At 36.6% G+C, this 23592-nt stretch overlaps 2 protein-coding genes across 4 annotated transcripts in view; one reads left to right on the top strand and one right to left on the bottom strand.

Moving 5' to 3' along the window:
• Nucleotides 1–3085: 3085 nt before the first annotated feature.
• On the bottom strand, nucleotides 3086–14045 carry NAA50 (N-alpha-acetyltransferase 50, NatE catalytic subunit). Of its 2 annotated transcripts, none has more exons than XM_081940521.1 (5): nucleotides 13862–14045; nucleotides 6478–6611; nucleotides 5287–5406; nucleotides 4812–4878; nucleotides 3086–3407 (listed from the first exon to the last, which is right to left on the bottom strand). In XM_081940521.1, the coding sequence occupies exons 1-5, from the start codon at nucleotides 13867–13869 to the stop codon at nucleotides 3227–3229; spliced, it is 510 nt and encodes a 169-aa protein (XP_081796647.1). In that variant the 5' UTR covers nucleotides 13870–14045; the 3' UTR covers nucleotides 3086–3226. The 2 variants fall into 2 exon arrangements, with proteins under 2 accessions (XP_081796647.1, XP_081796646.1); XM_081940520.1 differs by having other exon boundaries at nucleotides 6478–6614; nucleotides 13862–14042.
• A 154-nt stretch (nucleotides 14046–14199) lies between these two features.
• Nucleotides 14200–23592, top strand: part of ATP6V1A (ATPase H+ transporting V1 subunit A) — a 43328-nt gene continuing 33935 nt past the window's right edge. The window contains exons 1-2 of one of the 2 annotated variants that reach the window (XM_081940518.1): nucleotides 14200–14219; nucleotides 15067–15226. The gene's annotated coding sequence lies outside the window, so the exon portion shown is untranslated. Of the gene's footprint in view, nucleotides 14220–15066; nucleotides 15227–16189; nucleotides 16446–23592 lie in introns of those variants that run through there. The other variant, XM_081940517.1, reaches the window with a different exon arrangement.

The following is a 23592-nucleotide window of genomic DNA, read 5'->3' on the forward strand; positions in this document are numbered from 1 at the left end:
TATATATTCATTAAATTTATAATCCACCCATCTCACTATCAAAGGGATTTTTTTTAAAAAAATAGTATCTAAAATTAACACTCTACAAATGTTTGCAAGGGCTAAGAAGAAATGTTAAGGGCAATGCTTAAGTTTAAAGAGAATTCAAAAACACATTAAACTTTGTTCCTATGCTCAATTCCAGGCTGGAATCATTGCATCAGATGGAGAGAGCAGCCCAAATGGAACAGACCGGGATAAACCACAGCTGGTTCTTTCAGCAATGTCAATGCTGGAGGGTTCTTTCCCACAGAAGGACCTAAAGACGTGAAGATTGTTCTGCTGGGTCTTCTTGGTGAATCTTAGTAGATGAGGGTGATCTTTAGCGAGGCACAAGAGGAAATATCCATTTGCAGACAGCAATTTAATTCCGTAGTTTGAATGCTGTGTTTATAAATCTTGAAGCCTGACACAGTAACAAGGAAAAGGAACAGGTGTTGCAGAGAGATTATGACAAGGAAGACTGCCTTCTGATACCACAGGGCAGGGTCTTTCCCAGACTAGCAGATCTCCTATGCTCAAAGTATAATTTTAAAAGGCCATTAAGGCATCTTAAAGATAAACGCTTTTATGGTTATTGTGGAGAAGACAACAGATTTCCTCCAAGGCCAAAGTCTTTTTATAAATTTAATTAATTCAAATTTATAATAAAGAAACTGGACTGGAAGATGTTTTAGATAAATCTTGCAATTCAGATGAAAAGTTACCCATGTAAAGTGGGTGGATTGTTCAAATTTAGTAGGCATCACAGGGCCAAGTTAATTAAAACATAGCTAGAATTTATTTAGGCTGTAATAGCATGTCATCTTTAATGGACATAATTAACGAAATACTTTTTATCTATACAAAAATATTCCCTTTCCTGACATGTACAGATGCTTTCTTCCTTCTTCCATGCCATGGTTATCCATATATCAAAATGTATTTTTATGAAGTTCACTTTCACAGTTGTGCTATCTATGAGAAACTATTCTGTGCTAAACTCCTTTAAGGTCATCCAGCTATAGCTATGAATTAATGTCACATATATTCCTTACACATGTCTAAATAGAAGTGAAGATGATTGAACGGTATTCCCCAACTGATTAGTATAACTGTACATATGCTGAAAGGCAAGAGTGGAAAATTTCCTGCTTACCCTGTGAGGTATTAAAAAGCATCTATTCCTTAGATACTCCCACATTTGATTATTTCAAAAGGCAAGGCATTTCCCATAATTGGCAAATTTCTGCAGCATACCAAGATAATCAAGCAATCTGCTACTCTTTGCTATAGTTAGGCAGGGAGAAAACAATTCAGGGAGCTAGGAACTCAATCCTCTGTTTTTCTAAGTAAGGACCAGCCAATGATTGGCAGAACTAAGTCACTGAAGTATAATTTCATTTTCTGATTTCTTTCAGCTTCTACAGCGCATAGTTACTGCATAAATGAATTATCTCCAAGAAATACTGAAAAATACATTTACAGAATGACAGTGACTGAAAACATGTTTTAAAAATTGGATTTTCTTGAAATTACAAAGGTAAACTGCCTGAAAAACAAGCAATTCATAGATCAAGAGAACCATTTCAAATCTCAACTTTCAATTCTGGAATAGGGATATACCTTTTCCTTAGCACCAGAAGGCAGTTATGAACTAATACTAATTTGTCTCCAACCTTCTTCAAACGATTTGCCTTACCTACCACTAATAAGGGAAGATGTGCTGGCACATAAGCTCAAGATGCACTTCAACCTCTTTGTAAAAGGAAGACAATTTCTGAGAAACTAAAATATAAAACTTTGTAAACTATGACCAAAACATCAGTATGAAAATCTTTCCAATTCAAGGCCTCTACAGGAAAATCTTAATATTTGTTTTAACTGGAATTATGTAGCTTGGAGAAAGTTTGTTTGTAATGTATTGATCTCATTCGGGATCTTCTGCTAGGATTGTAAGGAATGATGAAAGATTCTAGTTTTTCCAGTTCCTTTGCAGTTAAATGCTTCATAATGCAACTTAATTGAATTTTCCCAATTTTGATTTCCTTTGCTTCCAATTCAATATCACAATGAAATTAAAACATCCAATCACAAGATTACACTATAACCACACAATCCCCAAAAAATCTTTTTCAAAGCAGAAAAAATCAAAATACAGCTCAGGTTCAAAAACAGAAAAGAAATACATTTTAATATTGATTTAAGTGATAGGGTAGAATCTTCCCACTGCCACTGGCTACATTTCCCCAAATGAAAAGAATAAACTGAATCTGACATTGTAGTACTGAATGCCAGCTAAAATTGAAGTTGCAAACAAGAGCATAACAAAATACAAAGCAAGAGCTCAGCAAAGTAGGCTACAGTTCTCATATGTTGTTAGGAGAAAGCCAGGTATTTGCTGAATCTTTACAATGCTCCCCCAATAAGCCATGCTTCTTGGTGTTTTACAACACTCCTTTTTTAAAGATGAAAGTCATATCTTTAAATGTGTAAGAAAAATACAGTTTTAACCATCTTCTGTCTTAAGTAACTAATTTCAGCAAACCAGCAGAGCCGTTTTCAGAACAAAGCTTATTTTTTTTAAATAGTCACCTTCTTTAACAACATTAAATGTTTTGTTCCTCCACTATGCCAGAGCCAAGGCATGTTCACCTTTCCCCATGAAATGTATATAATCAGAGGATGAGAGAAAGATGGTATAATCCATTTGGATTGTCACCTACACCTGTCAAGGAACATCAGCTGGCCAAACTTAGTACAAATAAACCACTTTTTCATAAGACTGATGTCTGTGTACGTTCCAAAGATCAACAAGGCCAAACCTACTAAATCAAGTTCAGAACTAGAGAGAAATAACCTCCAAATTGGAAAAGCAATATGGCACTGATGCAAGGTATTGCTTAAACTTTGTCCTTCATCAGAAAAGCAAAAGGATCACACATGCTGAAGAAAATTTTGACCTTTGGAAGACCATATGAAGCCTCCTCTCCCTCCCTCCATTAAAACAGAGTACTAGTTTCATCCCAAAGAATGCAAAGTAGAGATATAAAATAAAAACACACAATTTGACAATCCTTAGGAAGTTATTAATTTGTTGGACAGGTACAGCATGTATTAGGAAAAAGGAAACAAAAAACCAAAACTCCAGGCCTTCTTTCCTTATTTGGTGACAAGAAAGTGCAAGAAAGGGTTTCCTGGGTTTTGCTCAGTTGTCAGATTTTTGCATATCTGTGTTCTGGCCAAGACAGGGGACTTTGAGGCTTTTCTGCAGCACATGCGCATCTGCTGGTTCTATCCTTTTGTAGTAGTTCTTCTTTGTTTCGATGATTTCAAATCCAAATTTTCGGTAGAAATCAATTGCTGACTCATTGCTAATCTGAACATGCCTAGGATAGAAAAAGAAACAAGATACTAGAATTTGGTTCCACACATTAGCAAAATATACATTTAGGCATCAGAAAAAATAAATGAAAAGACCGATATAGAAAATAGGTATTACCAAACAGGTTATGCCAATACTCTGGTAAATATAATGAATAAAAAGCTTTTTTCCCCAACACTAAAACCGCATAACAAAAAAGTAGATCTTTTTGACAGTTGATGGTGATATCTGTCTTGTCTGCAATGGCAATTTTGGAAGAAGAATGATTAGACAACAATCTCTGTCCAGCAGTAGAGGAGGAAAGTTCCTGCTTTGCCTCCATAGTTGGTCTTTGTCTTCTTGCTCTCACTGACACATGCCCAGCCTGACTGCTGAGGTGGCTGGGGCTAGGCTGAGCTGGGCTTTTTGCAGCCCCTGAGATGCAACGTACCAAAAAGCCCCTTTGTGCCATGCTCCTGGGCCAGGCTGGGGCTGGCCTTCATGCTGGGGGGGGGGGGGGGGGAGGGGACGACACAAAAAGAAGTCCCAGAGCTAAGACTTGACAAAGTCTTGGCATTTTGCTTTTCTCCTCCAAATGTGGTCCGGGAGTATAGCACAAGAGGGTCTGGGCCTGCTTTTTTCTTTTCTTTTTGCAGCCAAAGGACAGCCCTGGCTTGAACCTGCAGCTAAGACAGGTGTGCCTCATTACAATTTGTTGTCAAGGACTACCTGCAAGCCTACAAAGGAAAGGAAATTTATCAGTTAGGCTCAATCCTCCCCTTTCTTTGATTCCTAACCATGACCAAACTGACAATGGATCTTTCTTTGCAGCATCCCCATGATCAAAATTCAGTGGGTTGGCAACTGTTTCATACTTATGACCATTGCAGTGTCCTGGGGTCATGTAATCACCTTTTGTGACCTTCTGACAAGCAATGGGGAAGTCAGATTCACTTAACCATTGCGTTACTAATTTAATAACCAGTGACAAGAAAAGTCATAAAATGGGGCATAACTCACTTAACAAATTTCTCACTTAGCAACATAAATTTGAGACTCAATTGTGGTGGTAAGTCAAGGATTACCTGTTTAGCTATTTCTATGGAAAGCCCGCAGATAATAATGGTAATCAAAATAATAGGTAATCAATGTATAAGTGGGCCATGTTGACACCAGAGGTGGAAGAAGACTAGAACAATGCCTACGCTAATGGCTGCAATAGTCTTTGGCCTATAGATGTGCCAAGTGTACCTACAGAGGAAGGTGGGAATCTGTCCCTTTACAGAAAAAGTTGGGTAACTCTTGATCTAAGTTTATTGTTCTTTGAACAATTGATTTTTTATGTCTCAGTATTAAATAGAATTAAAAATGAACACAAATAATTAAATCCCCTATGCTTAAATTGAATAAATCAACAATATTTACTTACAGATAGATATTATCAAAGGTGCCATCTTTTTCACAGATATTTAACACATGATTCAACATTTTAGTTCCTGAAAAAGAATTGAGGGGAAAAAATGTTATTTCTAGTCTTTTTCAAGTTTTGTAAGTTCATATCCCAAGACCAGCAACACTGCCTCTGAAATCAAAATCTCAACTCCAATATTTGAGATTGGGCTCATTAGTTTAATGAAAAAATTAAGAATGCTTTTAGAAAATAGCATCGTATGGAAATGCATTGTTAAATTACTGAATTTATTAGCTAAGTTGATAGTTTGATAAATAACCCTAATAAGTAACTGCTTCCATTCTAAAAGCTTATTCTCCACAAGATATATGAAGTTTGACTTTTCACTGTATGCCGCGTACTATTTTATTCTTGGAACGAGTACAGCAATAAGTACACTTTAAAGCTCAAGAGTCAAATAAAGGCCACTGAGTATTTGCTGCCTATTCCTTACCTATTCCTAACCGTCGATAAGGGGCCAGACATCCAAGTGTCATGATGTACAGTCTTTTCTGATTCTGAGAATGATCTACTCTACAGCACACTGCGCCCACAGCAATATCATTGAAATAGGCTGTCAAAAAGAGATGGGAACAGAAAGAAAGCATATTTATTTTAGTTTCATGTGTATACATTATTCCTTTATTCTTTGCAACAGATCCTGATTTTAAAAAATGTGCATGAATAAGATACAAGACTTTTTAAATTTTCATATATTACATTTTAAATCAATTCAAATTTTGATTTGAATCAGTTCAAACAAGGCCTAAAACTCAATGAAACATATGCTAGTTAGAAAGGTGGCATAGTTATTTTGAGGGAAAAAATCAATTCTGGACATCAAAAACAAGCAGATTAAATGAATACTAGGATAGATTTCCATAACAGCTTTTTATGTGCAGAAAATACATTTTGTAAAGGAGGATTCAAGAGCATCAACATAGAGCACAGTGGTATAATCAATGGGACAATTTCCAAAGATATAGACAGAGATACAGATATTCGTTTGTATGTGTGTGTGTGTGCCTTTGACCCAATGTTGATGGCAGGTGAACCCCTGGACAAAGTTCCTGAAGAAGGCAAGATTTAATTAGATGTTTGCTCTGGCCTCCTTCCTAGAGTTGAGAGACAGCTACTGACCTAAAGTCACCCAGCTAAGATAGGAGCTCCTGGTTTATATGTTTTCAGTTTAATATACTAAAAATCAATCAAAAATATGTGATGAAAAGCTAAACATGGAATGATGTTTTCAATCATTTGAATGTTAGCTGGACTAGTCAATCATAGCAACTGAGAGTATATTGCAATAGTCTACCTTAGAGATTGTAAAGGCTTGGGTGGAATCTAATTACTCGCTATGGCTTCAAAAGAGTACCTGAAGAGATATTGAAGACGACAGGAGAAGGGTATTACATATTCTCGAATTGTTCGAGTCCAGGACATGGAATAACAGTCTCAGGTTAAATGAAATACAGATTCCAAAGATTGGGAAAACAGTTCAAAAATATAAAGTATCACATGCACCAATATTGTGTCCAGCTCACGTGATATACAACTAAGAAATACATGAAAAATATGTTCAATAACATACATAGCTTTAGATTATTTAGCACCAACACACTAAATAAAGATCAAGAAATTATACCTAGTTTGGCAAGCTCGCCGACCTCTAACACATCCTTGTAGAACTTGTCGTTGTAGCTGACAGGAAAGATGACTTGGTTTAACCTCTTCAACTGCTTAATGTTGTGTGGTGTCACATCACCCAGCTCAATCCGGCTACTGGAACAAATCAAAACATGCTCAATACCTCTAGGAATTCCATTTTTATTAAATTACACATGATTTAATAGGAAAGACCACTTCAACATACCTCAAATGTTAAATTCTCAGTTCAAATACTTTGCAATTTTATATAGAACAAATCTGAACTATTATTCAGCAAACAATTGTGGCAATTCTGATTAGCAAGAACAGAACCTAGTTACTCACAGTTACTGTTATTTATTTGACTTTTATCTGGTCTTTATTACTTTATAAATAACTCAAGGTGGCAAACCTATCTAAATACTCCTTTTTTCTTCTACTTGCCCCATAACAACAACTCTGTGAGGTGAGTTGCATTGAGAGAGTGACTGGCCCAAAGCTACCCAGCCGGCTTTCATATCTAAGGCAAGATAATACTGTTAATTCTTGTGACATTTACCATTAACACATTAAAAAGAATCCAACTATCCCATTTCTAGCTCACTAGTTCCAAGTTTCTTTTCATTTGGCAAATACGTAAGTCCCCCAATCCTAAACGGCTTTGGAGCCTATTAACATCATGATCAGCTTGCTATAAACTATCAACAGCATAACAATTCTGGCTAAAAAAAAATCACTCTTCCTGCACTATATTAATGCCTCAATTCCAATGACAGTTTGTTCTACAATAAAGGATCTGCAATAGAAATGGTAGATGTTTTTAAATAAATGTATGCATTCTGCCATCAGAGTTGCAAAAGATCCCAACATAAGCGTAACTTTTTGTGCATGTCCAGCATCATCCCAGGAGGACCCTTGAACTGTGAACCTGTTCCTTTTAGGGCCATGAACCTCATGCAGAAGTCATCTATTCAATGAAGTTCAGCTATCAGAATAAACCTTAATAAACCTTGTCCCAAATCAGCTTCAACTTATATTCCTCAATCATGTCCTTTAATAGTCAGGAAACATCCAGAAGTTGCTGAGACATTCAATTCTGAGCTTTCAGAAAGAGTAAGTTCTTCAAACCCATACATGATCATTTCTTGTTGCATTAATATAGGTATTCAATTACATGGAACACAAGCTGCAACTTTGAGGAACACCCCACTACCTCTGTAAATTAAACAAATAATCTTCATTTCCCAAAAGCATTAGGAGAAATAACAGTAGAATCAGAATAAAACATTTTTTTCAATGCTCAGCTATTCAAATACACTAAAGGTATACCATGGATGATAGCAGCAAAGGTAGTGAAGGATTCTACAGTATCACTAGAATTACATTAGTCCTTTGACAATTTTGGATCTGAACCCAGTTCTCTAAACTGAAAAACAGAGATAGTGACCTGATTTTCATCAGTTCAGAAGAGTAAACCAAGATCCAGCTCCTCTTTCCCAACCTTCTCTGAAACAAAATTAAAGATTCTGTTCCACCACAATTGGATGGCATGCACACAAATTTCACTTTGAAGAAAATTTATTGCTAACCAAAATAATAATAAAATGTCACTTTACAAAGAAAGCTAAATACTTTTCAGAATAATATGAAGCAATATTAACAGTATTTTATGGAACTGCTGATTGAATTAAATGTCTAAGTTTACATGATAAATTTTAATCATTATACAAACCCCATTAGAGATGAAGTTCTTTAATGGGGGGGGGGGGGAGTTTGGTACAAAATCTAGTATGTCTAGGATAGATCATCTAGATTCTGTGAGCACTCAGAAGTGTTTATGCCTTTCTGAAGTCTCCCGCTTCCATCCTCATCATTCAGCCTGCCTTTTCTGTTAATATCATCATATTATTGCAGCACTTGGGGAATGCAGCACTTGGCGAGATTAATATCTGTTCCTTCCAATGACACGCACTGCTATTTTATTTAGTAGAATATTATCCAGTAAGTCAGAATCAAGTTTACAATTGATTTGTAAAAACACAAAATAAAAAGTTGGGATGAAACAATGTGACTATACGTCATTAAATATTATTTATGATAATTATATTTGCCCTTAAGTTGTTGTAAGATCATTTGCTGGTTTTGTTTCAACAGGCTTCTATCTCTCTGAAAGCTGTTACACTGAAAATCAACGAAGACAAATTTCTAGATCATATTACACTTTCAGCTAAAAATGGAAGTCAGCAACATAAATGGTAAGATGAAGAAATGATACACGCTGAACATTTTTCCTTTCACCCAATAATACACCCCTCTTTCCCTCCCTGAAAACCTCCTATCCTCAGGGAAAAGCAGGGATTCTAATTTCTGATAAGCAGCTGATTTCCGGTAATATTCAGAAGTTTCTGACTGCAGCTCTCTAAAGGATTTCTTTTTTAAAAAAATATATTTTTATTATTTTTACATTTAAAACAATGCAGTACTGTGAAGTCGAAGTGACCATACATTCACATTATATACAGCTAGTCTCAACCATTAACAATTAGCCTACTTAATACATTGTCTATCCTTCTGTCCAATCACAATATATACAGTTTGTTCCAGTCTTGTCACCTTGTCTTATACCAATCATAAAATCTGTTCCAGACTTCAAAATATTCAGATTCCCTTTAAGTTCAAGAGTGAGCCTATCTGCTTCCGCACAGGCCAACACTTTTCTGATTATATCTAGCTCTGATGGTGTATTTTCTTTTTACCAATATTGTGCATAAGTTATGCACGCCGTAGTTAGTACATGTAAAATTAGATAAAGTGTATCTTTCTTAAACCCCTCCGGTATTATACTGAGGAGAAAAATTTCTGGTTTAAACAAGATTTGGTCTCCCACCATTTGTTCTAACCATGATTGAATCATTTCCCAATATTTTTGCCTCATTGCACGTCCGCCACATATGATAAAAAGTGCCTGGTGTTTTTTTACACTTCCAACAATTTGGGGCCAGATTTTTAAACATTTTGGAGAGCCGTGCTGGGGGGAGAGGCCATCTGTAAAACATCTTATAAAGATTTTATTTATATGCCGTAGCCAGTTAGTTTCTGATTAAGTATCCAAAGTTTTCCCCACTTAACCAATTCCACATTATAACCGAATTTTTTCGCCCAGGCCACCAGTTTCTTTGACATGTTCCTCCTCTAGCTTATATTCCAACAAAAATCTATACAACACTTTGATCAGCCTGTTTTCTGTCTGTATCAAAAGTTTATCTAATATTGTGTAATCTTTGGCAATTCCTTCCTTCTTCCTATCCTGTGCAAACCTTGATTGTATCTGTAAGTAGGACCACCATTCTACTTGTACCCCCTGTGATGCCAATTCTAATCTAGTTTTGATCTCCCCCTTTCTGTTCAATAACTCTTTATATGTAACTATATTTTCCATATTAATTAAATTTGGGTGTATATATGCTTCCATCGTAGATAGCCAAATGGGTGTTTTGGTATAGAGGTCGTGTTTAATTTTGTTCCATATTAATAACAGGGACTGTCTGATGTAGTGTCTATTGAAATATTTGTGTGCAGCTTATTTCAGGTAATATTCAGAAGTTTCTGACTGCAACTCTCTAAAGGATTTCTTAAAGTTATAGTAGACTAAACTCTTTTACTTAAAAATATATTGAAGGACCTATAGATAGGGTGTGGCCCTATTCCCAGTGCAATCTTCTTTGCCTCCAAAGTACAGCCACCCAAACATTGCCCACTTCATGAGGCATCAAAGGACTTTTGGAAATGAGTATTATTCTGGACACTAATTCTCTCACCCCCTCCCAGCTTACTATGTCCTTTTTAAAACTGAATTTTAAAAAAGTAGACAGACTCAAGAGTTCTGAAAAGTGTTAAGGAAGAAGTGCTTATGGGCCAAGTGGTCCCCAGAACGCTATGTCAGGGATCATACCTCTGCTGGGTATCACTTTATAGCTAGGATAGGCAGTTTCTGGGGGTTGTATCTCTGCCAGCATATACAATAACAAATCTGCATCTATAATCTCCTTTCAGATGCTTAAAAAATACAAGTACAGATACATATGCACACATGGAAGCAAGTATAGCACTAAATACTACGTAGTATGGAACAGAACTATACTTTTCAATAAAAATCAATAATTAGTGGATTTCTTCCATATGTAATTGTACAGTGTTAAACTACAGCTTTTAAAATCTCATTTCAAATACCAATAATAATAATAATTGTAAGACAAAAGATAGAACAGAAGAAATAAAAAGTATGAAGAAAGATAAAATGCATTAAAAAGCCTACTTTTCATTTCTCACTCAAAAATAATTTATAAATTGAGGAGTCCTTGATACTCTTGAGCTTGGTTGTTTTCTTGCAGATGTTTCATTATTCAAACTAGTTAACATCATCAAACAACCAAGCTCAGAGATCATCAAGGACCCCTCATTTCAACCCTGAGTTACAAATATTTTCATTTATTGGCAACTTATAAATTACATATGCCAGATACAGTACAATGCTGGTGTACCTAACTATAGCCTACTTTCATTGCAGTAATCATATTCATTACAAAATATCGCAGAACATAGCATCTTCCCCATACAGACATGGAAATTTCCATCAGTAATGGAACATGTTATCAATGACATGTTCATTAGACATGCAAGGACCACAATGAATGGTGAAACACCTACATGAACTAGCCAGACATACTATCCTCACTAAATCAATCACTATGTTGCAGACAGCAGGAATAGATACCTGAAAACAAAGAAGATAATCTAATCATGTAAGTGACATATGAAATTTGTAATTATTGTTTACTGCCTAGGATTCTATACAACGAAAGTTTGAAGCTTCAACAGATCTTATGAAATTAATTGAAAACTGTGGATAAGGAAGTCAGCTTGCAGAACAGTATTTCATGAAAGCACTGTATATGAATTTGAAAGGCAGTATTGAAAAAGGTTTTAATTTACAAAATGATCAGTATTTTTGTAGCTATTTAATCCATGAACTTTTAAACAATTTCTATAGTCTGATGTGATACAATAATATACCATGTTTGTTGTTGTCAAAATTTATATCATAACATCTGTATACATATCATCGGATAATATACATTAGAATAAAAACCTTTTCTTTGCAACCTGTTATTCCCTTAAGAAACCAGAGTTCAAATACCATATTTATTTATGAATATTTACATATGTATGTAAGACAGAATAAAAATAGCTAAATAAGATTAGAAATGACATCTTAATTATAATAGTTACTTCTAGATCCACCATAATCTCAAACTTCTGAATGGTCAAGCCCTTCTGGGCATGATTTCTTCTGATCATGCACACCTATCACTTTTCCAGATCAAAATTAGCAGGTCTGGCTATTATTCAGATAAAAAGCTATTTTCTGCTAGGTTCAATTTCCATAAATATTTGGTGCATTTTCTCCTCAGATCAGGGTCTCTCTTGTGTTGTAAGATCCAGTATCATTATAATTTATGAAAAATTATTTGGAAAGTGCAGATAAAATTGAATTATTTGGTATGCATTATAGTGCCATGAAGTCAATACATGCTGTCCTCTTTGAGCAAATCCTGTGCCAAATTTAAATGTCCCTTCCTTATCTAGTTTTTTTCACATTAAAACTGTAATCTCTCAAAAATTCTGTATTTATAAGCTACTTCAGAAACATCTGAGCTGAATTTTCTCATCCAAATATGTCAGTAACTTCCAGTTTGAGAACTGTATTTTACTCAGTATTCAACAAAACTTTAAAAGCTGTATTTGTTACTTTCTTATTCAAATAAGGGACATTAATCATTGCTCAGACACAGTTCTATAAAAAAAGGATCTTTGATTTAATGCCCCAGGGACTATGCTCACCTGACAAATTGAATAAATCAAGCCAATTTAGCCCATGTCCTTACGTTGCAGCTTACTGTTAAAAAAATAAACTACAGCTAAGATAAGTAAGCATGGTGTGTAATCTCAGTGATGATGTCAGTTTTTGAAGTATGACATAAAGCTGAAGGTAGGTGCTATCCACCTACACGTTGTTTATTCTTTTGCACTGCTGCTGGAAAGTGCCAGAAGCCTGTGTCAATATAACATGAAAGCTCTGCCAAATGAATCTTCATCTATCTCAATTTTTTTTTTACCAAAGTTTCAAGGAATGTAGTTAGTTTCTTCTCAAGGATATGATTCCAAAAGATGCCTTTTGAAAGAAAGAAAAGACCAGCTTCTTCTCTACTTGTTGTGATACCAGACTGAGCTTTAAAGATTTAACCTTTGAATTGTTGGAAAGACTAGTAACCTCTTTTCAACCATCTGGCCTTGATGACTTGAAAATGAAATAGCTGGATGGTACCAAAAGATTCTATCGCAAAGATCTATTTGGCCATATAACTCAGGGGAAATGACACATTTTTCTCAGGTTTTGAATGAGGTCTACACTATTATACCCGTTGAAACAGGACGATTGTTTAAATTATGAAGTTGGTGGGGGAGGGTGGCTGTAGAATCAAAACTGAGTGTTCAAGATAAATAAAGTTCAAACATTTGAGAGGTGCCCTGATTTCCAATCTGAAGATATAATATGCACACAAAACCTTAATTTGCCTTATGAATTAAAGTTGCCTCCCTAGGAAACACTGGTGCTCTGGATATTGTTTAAGCCACAACAAGCCAAAGTAAAAGAAGAGATACACACAGAGGCATTCCACCAAACCAATTTTATTTCCATAATATTTCAACTTACTTTCAATCTTTATCCCCTTTTTATCTCATATTATGATCTTAAGCTTCTCTCCAGGGCAGCCAAATACAAAGAGGACTATGTTATATAACTAAAAATAGCTACACAGATTATTGAAAACTGACTGCTCAGCACCTGGGATGGCACAACATTATTTGAAGTACAGGGACTCTGCGTTTTCAGGGCTTTCTTTGGACCTACCATCGTTGTTAAAGGAGGCTATGATTTCATTTGTACTGGTGCGATACACCTTTAATTGGGAAGTGATTCACTTTATGGTGCAATTCCGCGCGCACTTCCTCGGGGCCGAATTTAAAAAAACTCGCCTTCCCCTCCCCCGCCACAGCGCCTCACTTCTCTCCCAGAATCTAAGGTTACATACTCTCTGAGCCAAGACCAGCTACACGGCCCGCTTCGTTTTCATTCCCCTAAGAAGGCAGGTGAACGACTCCCAGCAGTTGCTAGGCCATAGAAACAAAGAGATGCCGCCGCCGCCGCCAAAAGCCCGAGATAATAAGCCGGGGATCCCCCATTCGCTTACAGACGATCCCTCGAAGCCACCCCACGGATGTCAGAGAGGAAGAAGACGCGGCGCCGGTCCCGCACTCACCCCTTCATAGCTGCTGAGGGCCCAAGATCTCGATCCAGACGTGGCAGTCAGGCTGCTTCTGCTGCCACTCCACATGGGCCTCAGACCGTTCCGACCGTCCGCGCGAGTGTGCGCGTAGCCCCACCTCTTTTCCTGGCTCAACCTTTCACCCAACCGACGTACGGTGACGCAACGTGACGTGCGAGGGCCACCCGCTTCAGACGTAGACCAGCTCTGCTTCTACGCTAGGCGTCACGCAGGCGCGGGACCGCCCCTAAAAGTGCGAATCGCGTTCATTCACCTGGTTCGCTTCCGGGTTCAATATGCGATAGGTCCCTTCTGGCGAAATAGAGCATATTCTTTTCTCTTTTTCGAAAGGGTAAGCAAAAAGATAAAAACCAAAATGGGTTTTTCATTAAAAAAAAGGTTTTAATGAAGTAGATGTACCATAATTATTCTATAAATATTCGGCCACGAACCCGTACTTTAGTTTAATGTGTGTTGTTGTATTTGTACAGTAAGAAATCAATCTCTGTGATATTTTACGATGTTTAGGCTGACTTTTTGAATTTAAGGCAGGGGTATCCAAACTTGGAAACTTTAAGACTTGTGGACTTCAACTCCCAGAATTCCCCAGCCAGGCTGGCTGGGGAATTCTGGGAGTTGAAGTCCACAAGTCTTAAAGTTCCCAAGTTTGGACACCCCTGATTTAAGGCATCGTCTGAACCTGAAGTACTGGCTATTTTGGATTTATAGAAAATCATTTGTAGCTTATAATAAAGTTTACAAATTTATACAAAAGTATTGTAGTTTTCCAGACTTGCTAATCTAGCATGTGACTAGGTCATGATTTACAAACCATAGTGAATGAGCAATATATTAAAGAAACATACTTAGGCCTGAATCCAGGCATATTTTAAATTAAACATATGCCTTATCCATTATTTGTATCCATGGTTTCTTAAAATAATCTTAAACCCTGGATACAAATTAGATCGCTGTATATTTAATAAACAAATAAGATTGCTGTACAATCAAGCCAGGAATGTATTAACAAGAGAGATCAGGACAGCAAAGAAAAGCTACTCTAAAAAGCTGAGGAATCAGCTATCAACAAATGAACCAGCAAATGTGTGGAACAGTCTTAAAAATATTACTGGTTTCAGCAAACCTTCCCTTGCTGAAGGGAATCAACTGACAGATGACCTGAATGTGTTTTACTGTAGGTTTGAGAGGAATTCACTGCCAGATACACCGACAACAGCCAAGTCGCTTACACCTGACTCGGCATTCAACACCATCATTCCAGAAAGCCTCTCTAAACTGACTCAACAAGCTGTGCCTGACCACACTTACAGATGGATTATAACTGATAGGAAGCAGCAGGTATAGCTAAGTAAAATCACATTGAATGCCTGTTTAATTAGCATAAGAACCCCCCAAGGCTGTGTGCTCTCTCCATTCCTTTTTTCTCTATATATTAATGACTGTATTTCAAAGGATTCCTCTGTTAAAGTACTGAAGTTTGCAGAAGACACAACAGTTATTGGTCTCATTCAGAACAATAATGAGTCTGCATATAGAGGGAGGTAGATCAACTGGCCCTGTGGTTCAGCTGGAACAATCTGGAGCTGAACAATCTTAAAACTGTAAAGATAGTAGATTTTAGAAGAAGCTCTCGTATTCTACTACCTTTTACAATATTAGGCACACAGCAGCGGTGAGTTCCGGATTCCATTGCAACCGGTAAGGTGCAATGGGGCCCAGCGTCCACCACATGAATACTCCACTATAATGCAACGAATGAATAACACCATATATAAACACAATGCATGTTATAATTGCAGACATTACAGCCACAACATGCAAACTGTAGACTTATTTGCCGCCCTTGATTTTTCTTAAAACAAAGAATTCTGGACACATTGTACCTTTTGTGACATTTGGATTAATTAAACGATTGTCCACCTCTGCACTGTCATTCGTTTTCTTTGTAGGACTAAATTGCATTCACGCGATATTTTAAGCCACACGCTGCTTTAATTTGAGCCTTGCTACGATTTGCAAATCAAATTTAGCGTGCTGTACAGAGTCATGGAATTCCGGTTTATTTTATTTTTTAAAAAAGGGTGCACGCGGGAACTCTTCTCACTCTTTTCCATTCCTGTGCTCTGCCTGTCGACAAGGGACGATGGTAACGATGTACCGGCGTTAACAGCTTTGTCGTTATTATGCAAAACACGGGCGCAACCTACAGGCTCCGCAGACCAAAGCAAACGAAAAGTACGCGACGTCACTTCCTGTGGCGCAAGCGCGTTGGGCTTACCAGGAAAGGTCGTTCTTAAGGGTGGGGGAAGTGGGAGGTCGCTGCGATTGGTTGGCGCGTCGATCAGCTGCTGCCGGCGCTGCGGAACGGGCGTGTGTCTTGGCGGGGGCTGTGCTTTCTTCCCCGGAGGGCAATTCCGTCGAGGGAGGGGAGCTTTCTTGGCGCAGCAGGTTTCTCTTCCTTCCATTCACTCTTTGGTCTGCCGTCTCCGGGCGGAGCTGACATCTGCGCTCGGCCGAAAGATTTCCCCCCCTCCTCGGAGAGCAAATTGCTGTTTCGGTGAGCCTCTTGGTGATCAAAAGGGTTCTGGTTCATTCATCCCTTTAAGCCCGTTCCTCCGCAGTGTGTCGTTGCCTTTGCAATCAAAGATGGGGAATAATGCCGGCTAGTTCCTTCCTTTCCCATTGATTCCGTTGGTTTCTGTGTTGTGTTATTTCAGCTTTATTCATATTAACCCAAGCGACGTTCAACTGATTCTATTAAGCTTTCTGTGTGTTTTCCTAAGGCTACAATTACAAAAATATGTATATCGTTAATAGTCTTGAGATTTATTCATTGGCTGTTCTTGCCTTTAATTTAGAATAAAGCTGCATTTAGATATTTATATTCTGTCCAGGAAATTTTTCCTTGATAATTTTTTTAATTGCTGAGATTTATCTGTCATTATAATAAGAGAGAAACAAAAAGAGAGATTAAATGGTCAAAGGAGCGATTCAGATAGTCTATTTTGTTCTTGTCCTTTAAGTTTCCTTTGCGTCAAGTTCTGTTTTGCCTCTTTTGGCTTTAATATGGGTAATCTTGACATGCAGATTTTCTACCATTTTGTTCAGATTTCCAATTAAGGTTTTCCACAATGATTTGTTGAAAATATTTGTGTGTGGTGTTAACCTATCTTAAAAAGTAATAAATATAAAATTCATCAGTGTGAGGCTCAGATTTGGAGGTGATTGGGCAAATCAGAGTACATGTTGGGTGGGATACCATATGAGGACATGAGCAAGAGTTTCTACCTCACTGCATCAATAAGGGCAAAGTCTCTGCAAATAGAGTCCCATGAAATTTTCCCGCCAGTTGATTTACCAGATTACTGAGTGATACAATCAAATGAACAGAATGCTGTCCTTGTGAGACTGGAGATGGCTCTGTCAAATAGGATCTGAGTCACTTGAATAATTGAGCAGGTTTGAAATGATAGTTTATATTAAAATGCTTATCTTTTATTAGGTAACCCATTTTCATACTGTTACCAGGTTTCCAAACAGTACTCCTTCTTCCCAAACCCCATATGTTTTTTGGCATGTTCTTAGTGTAGTTGCTGTAAGTACAGGAACAGAAAGCGGGAACTAAAACTAACCAAGTCACATCATGACAAAGCATGCCGTATGAGCAAGACCAATAATTCTTTTTCTGTATCTTAGAACCTTTCTGTCTGGGTTCCCATATCATACATTTTTAACAGGACAAAGACCAAGCTCCAAAGTATAGGATGCTTTTTATTTTTTCCTTAACTATATTTTCACATATTATGCATTAATATTTTATTAGTTTCCTAGAATAGAAAAATTAATTCCCTGCCAAAAATAAAACCTAATTCTACCTCTTTGTTTTTTCCTTCATAATCATGATACAGGGTTTTTTTCAGCATTTTATTCATTTAGTAGCCATTTGAAGTTACAACAGTATTGAAAAAAGTGACTTATGACTTGTCTTATGACTATTGTAGCATCCCTATATTCAAAATTCGGACGCTTGGCAACTGGCATAGATTTATGATAGTTGTAGTGTCCTGAAGTCATGTGATCTTTTGCAACCCCCTTTTCCTTCCTGCTTAACTTGAAAGTCTAGATCAGTATTTGCATAATTGTAAAACTAAGCCAAGATTTATTATAACACACTGTTATTGAACAAGTCTGTGAGATTTAGCTTTACAGTGCTATGTGTATCAACCAACTGGAGTCAATTTACTCAATCATTTAATAAACCATGAGTCCAGAGGCTCACTTCACAGAACATCTTAAGCTAAAATGTGGTTTATTAATATGTATAAATCTAGATAATTAATTTATATTCCATATTCTGTGCAAACCTCAGCGTTACCTCTAAAGTAGTAAACAATGGCTATATTAACCATTGGGTAGTCACTGGTGTTATAATGTGTTGCGTAACCCTTGTAGATGACTATAATCATCTTACAAATTCAAAAAATCAATTCTAGGTTTATTTTATTTTAGTTTATTTTGTTAATATCCAGAGGATATCCTCTCAAATCCAGCATTGTCAAAATACATTTTTTTTGTATTTGTGAGTGTGCTTTTGGTTTGTTGAGGGATTTGTTGAGCTTTGTAAACAATACTGTATGGCTTAGTATGCTTTATGAATTAAGCCATTTATATTCTTTCAGTAAACCATGACTTAGCATGGTATATCAACATTGTTTAGAATTTCTGAGTTTCTTTAATGGACTGGGAGTTCGGGTTTATCATTTTTGTTTATGTGCAGTATTGTGTTCATGTCTTTTTGGTGGAGACTGTACTTATATAAATGTCCTTATGAAGAGTCATGTTATCCATATGTTGGTTTTAATGGGCTGTATATTCTTGATTCTTTAAAATGCCGACATATAAAGCTGGCTTTTTCTGCACGTTTATTGTGCACAGAGATGGTTATATGTTTCAACAGTTTTTGTATTGAACTTTCATAGTGTCTGTGGGTTAATAAAGATCCATGTTTTGCCCGTGTTGAATATTTTTGAGCATCAGTGGTTTCCTTTCTGTGACTTGGGTATTTTGTTACCTTTTGTGGAATATTTGGAAATTCCAAATGCCATTGAAATCTAAGGAGCAGCAATTTTCATCCTTTCTAGTTTTTAAGATATGTGGACTTCAGCATGCTGGCTGGGGAAATCTGGAAGTTGGTCCACACATCTTACACTTGCTTAAGTTGAAACTATGGAGTACCAGGTAGCTTTGTTGAATATCAGAGAGGCTGTTGCTGGGTTTAGAAATGGCAACTTCACTTCCATGTTCCGCTTATTTAATTTAGTTCCAAAGATACTGGTACTTATTAGATTATGGACAATTTTGTTATAAAATCCATAAACTCTTCTTTTAATTTAGCTTTGGAAAACTGACCTTGATGGTAGTTTATCATTTAGTGGAATGGAACAATTCAGTCACAGCATCAGACTGATCGAGATCATGCATGGATGTTTCACTATTAATCATTTTGCCTCTTTTAACTAATTTGTCTGTGTCAGAGGTGGGAAGAATGAATAAATCAACATGATTATTTCTGTTCTCTTGAGAGACAGCTGTTAAGTATCTAATACTGTACTGTAAATGTTTTTTTAATGTGAACATTAGAATTTCAGCAATACACATGGTATGAAATTCAAACAATCCATTGCACTAGAAAAAAATAATTCTGAAGAAATTCTAGTATAGTAAAACATATTTAACCCATATCTTTACTAAACACAGTGCATATCAAAACTGTGTCATCCAAAATGCCCAAAACACAGCAGTACCAATTTTGTTTTTTTTTTTGTTTTTTTCCCCCAGAGGAGCACAGTATATTCCAGGATCACCAAAGTTATATTTAGCAAAGGCTCATGCATAATAACTCTGTGGTGTTCAGCTGGGACTTTACTCCTCTGGAAAGGGTGCAATCCAACTTCCTAATAAGAGCTATATTTCACTGTGTCCCAAATGTAATACTAAGGAAAGAGGCAAGACTAGCCAAAATTGAAACAGGTACATTGATTTAAACTATTCTTTTTTGAGGTTTTTCCTTATAGAAGACAATTTTGAATCAACCTGAACCACGGACCATCTCAAACAAACTCCAGGATCTTGGTTTCTCCAGGCAAGTGCTTTTGATGATGGGATATGAGGGTACACTTAGCGTACTTAAACGAAGTATTAAAGATCTGGAAATCCAACAAGATTGGGCTGTTCTTCCCACAAATGTTTATTTGAGCAAATTCCCCCTTTAAAGCAGTGAGATATTTATATCAAACTGTCCCCAAAATACAAAGGGCATTAACCTTAGCGTGCTGCAACACCTTTCTCACAGCAGTTTGGGAGGGCCAGTACAAAAAGAATACCATATGAGCTGCCCCTGTGCCCCTGTGGACAAGAAGCCATTGAAACTACAGCTCACATCCGGCTATACTGCATTTTCCCTTAGGGGCTCAGGAACATCTTACCTAATAAAATATCCAGGAAATACTGATCTTTTTTACAGGGCAACTACTGTTATAAGATCAGTATGAAGTAGTTTCTCGGAATGTGGCCAAATTCTGTTATGCTGTATGTAAAATTAGACAAACTTTAACTGCCTACTGTTAAACCATCACCAAAAGCAATACATTATTCTGCCTGTCTTTTATTTTTATTTTTTACTATTAGTATTGTTTTAATGCTTTGATTTGTAATGCTAGTCTGTGACTGTGGCCGTAATAAAAATTGATTGATCTCCTTTAAACATGCCAGGTAATCCGCTTTTTAATCTTTTTGATGGATGTCTGGTATTTCAAAGTATTTCTCATTTCTATTTAATATAAGATGATTTTTGAAAGAAGTTTCTAAATTTGAATTTTGCTGCAATTATTTTAAGTAGCAACAATCCACAGTTACCTTCTAACAACTTTAAAAAGTTCATATCACATGACTGTCAGAAAACTGGATTTTTTTTACAATTGTAAATTTTAATAAAGAAATAGTATAAAATATACTGTGTCAATGTATTCTAAACACATAGAATTACCAATAAGTAAAATTCTGAGAGAATGAAGCCAAGACCCAAGAACTTGAAATGGAAAAAAATGCTTATATATTTTTATATTGCAGTTCCTAAGCTTAAACTTTTGTTTCAGTTTTAACAGTACATTATATAGATTTCCTATATCAAAGCAAGGATTTATATTAATTACAAAATTTTAATTTATAAATATCAGTATTTAAATGGAAAGCTTATCAAATATCATCTATATGGCATTTAAAAATCCCTGATGGGCATTCTGGTCCATTGAACACAAGCATTATGTAAGCATATAACATCTGTTGCAAATTTCAGTTCTATGTTCTAAAGAATTGAGCAGCATGATTAGTGAAATATCAGCACATACCAGTAGTTGTTTCCCAGAGGTAGCAACTTTAGAACAGAATTTCATAATTTTAGCTCTATCATATTGAAAACTAGAATGGCAACATCTGCGAGAGTAGGCTGAATTAGTTTATAACAATTGACTTTGAATTTTCAAAATCCGTGCAAAAACACACTTGATTCCAGGTATGTCCAAAAGCATGGAATATTGCTAATCATTTGGTCTTACTTGATATAGTGTCATTTGCTACAATGTTCATATCTCTTGTGCACCTGAAATATATTTTCTTATGTGAAAATGTGGGTCTAATTTTATCATAGCTGGATTACCATTTTATACTGATGTCATTGGACCATCCCAACATAACTAAATACAGTAAGCATTGCTAAGAAGTAGATAGATGCCTTCTCAAAGTGAAAAAATTATCTTATTCAGCTATTAACTCTTACCTGTGAAGAAGAAAGGTTCAGCAAATAACTTTGTATGATCTGAAAACCTCTTTGTACTCTAATCAAGGTAACAAAAGATGTGGCCTGTATAGTAAAACACTTATTAAATTCTTATTGAGTTTATGACAGATGTATCCTGTTTTTGATAGGTAGATCTTATTAGTGTACAGATAGTCCTAGGCTTACAACTGGTCGGTTAGTGACCATTGAGAGATATGACAGACTTCCTAAAAGGTATTTACGACTCTGTTTCAAAGTTATGGCTGTTGCCATGCCCCGGTGATCATTCACTTTTACAACCAATTGCAGGGATGTAACAGTGACCCACCACTTACTTTCTTCTACCATCCTGCTCTGCCGGGTCCCTACAAGCATTGTGCCTGCTGTTCCCTCCCACTGGGTCCCCATCCCCTTACACCCATCGTGTACTTATCTTCTAAAGATCTCCAGAGCTGCCAATCTCATATTGAGGAAGGAAGGCCATTCCATCTCTTAGTGTCCCTAAACCTTACAGCCCAGGAATGGAATAATCTACTCTGCTTCCCTAAGACTGTGTTATTGCAATGGTATTGGGGCGGGCAGGGCAGGGGGCCCAAGCCCTGTGAGGACCTGGTGCAGGAGGAAGTCTTTCAGTGATCTATTGAGAGGAAAACAGACCCAAGACCTATGGGGAGCCTGAGGGGAGGGAAGTGGAGTATTTCAGGGGTTGGGAGAGGCCTTGAGAGGGTAGAGGAAGGTGGGTCTGTGCCTGTGCTAGGCCACCTGGGACTTCCTCCACCTCTAAAGCATCCCAAGCTGTGCTTCACAGCTCACACAGTGTTTAACAACCAGATCAGAGAGAGGGGGTCAGGCTCCATTAAGGTTGTAGGTTGAGGACTACATACTGTATAATGTACTGAAAATCTTACAAACCTTGAAGCTAGTTGTTTTCTAACAATATATTTGCAACTGCAACAGTCTAGTGGAGAATTGATGAGTCATCGTCAAGTGATTATTTCTCAGCTGCATGTGTGTAAACTCTTTTTTGACATATTTGTGAGAGTTTCAGACAAAGCAAATTATTTCCATTTTCTAATTACTTAAGGGGCTCTTTTTATAACTTTATAATCTTGGTGGATATTTTTTTCATTATTTAAGGTAAGATCCAGCTTGTATTTTTACTGTAAAATTCTTTGGAAGAGATTGATTTTGAAGTGAATTATAATTGAGAAATATAATTTCACTACTATAAAAGCTTCAGTCTCTTAAAATATCAGATCAAATGATGTTAGGTATCACAATATTATCCCACAATAATATCTAAACGAAGTGATACTTTTAACCTTGAGATAGGAAAATCCTAAATAGAGAATAGTTTATATTGGTATGCTTCTTAGAGCATTGCATTATAAATTGGTTATTTAATATACTTAAAATAGACCTGGAGCAATCAGCATGTCATGTTATACATTGCATTCTCTGAATGTAAAATTTCTAGTTTCTTTTTTCTGTCTCCTTCACAACCACCCTTTAAACTTCTTTTTCGTGGCTTGCGTGGTTTTTCCCCACCATCCCTTCACCTTTTCATTGCCTCTTGATCCTTTCTCCCCCATTCAGAACCTCTGTGCCTTGTCTTCCTTCTGTCCTTGAACACCATTCTAATCAACAAGAACTATTTTCCATTTCCCTTTTCTCTTTCCTTGATTGGCTGAGAATGTTACATACGGTATATGTTATATTTACTATAATGTGGAAATTAAGCTGCTTAATTTCTTCAGCATCAGTCTGAAATAATTCCGGTTGCTGGAAGGTTTTTGAGGTTTTTAAAAAATTCATAGATGTTAGGTATTTTAACTGGTGCAGTACAAATTTGTGGGAAGATACCGATGCC

Source organism: Natrix helvetica (genome assembly GCF_964273705.1).
Source record: "Natrix helvetica genome assembly, chromosome: 2".
Taxonomy (NCBI): Eukaryota; Metazoa; Chordata; class Lepidosauria; order Squamata; family Natricidae; genus Natrix; species Natrix helvetica.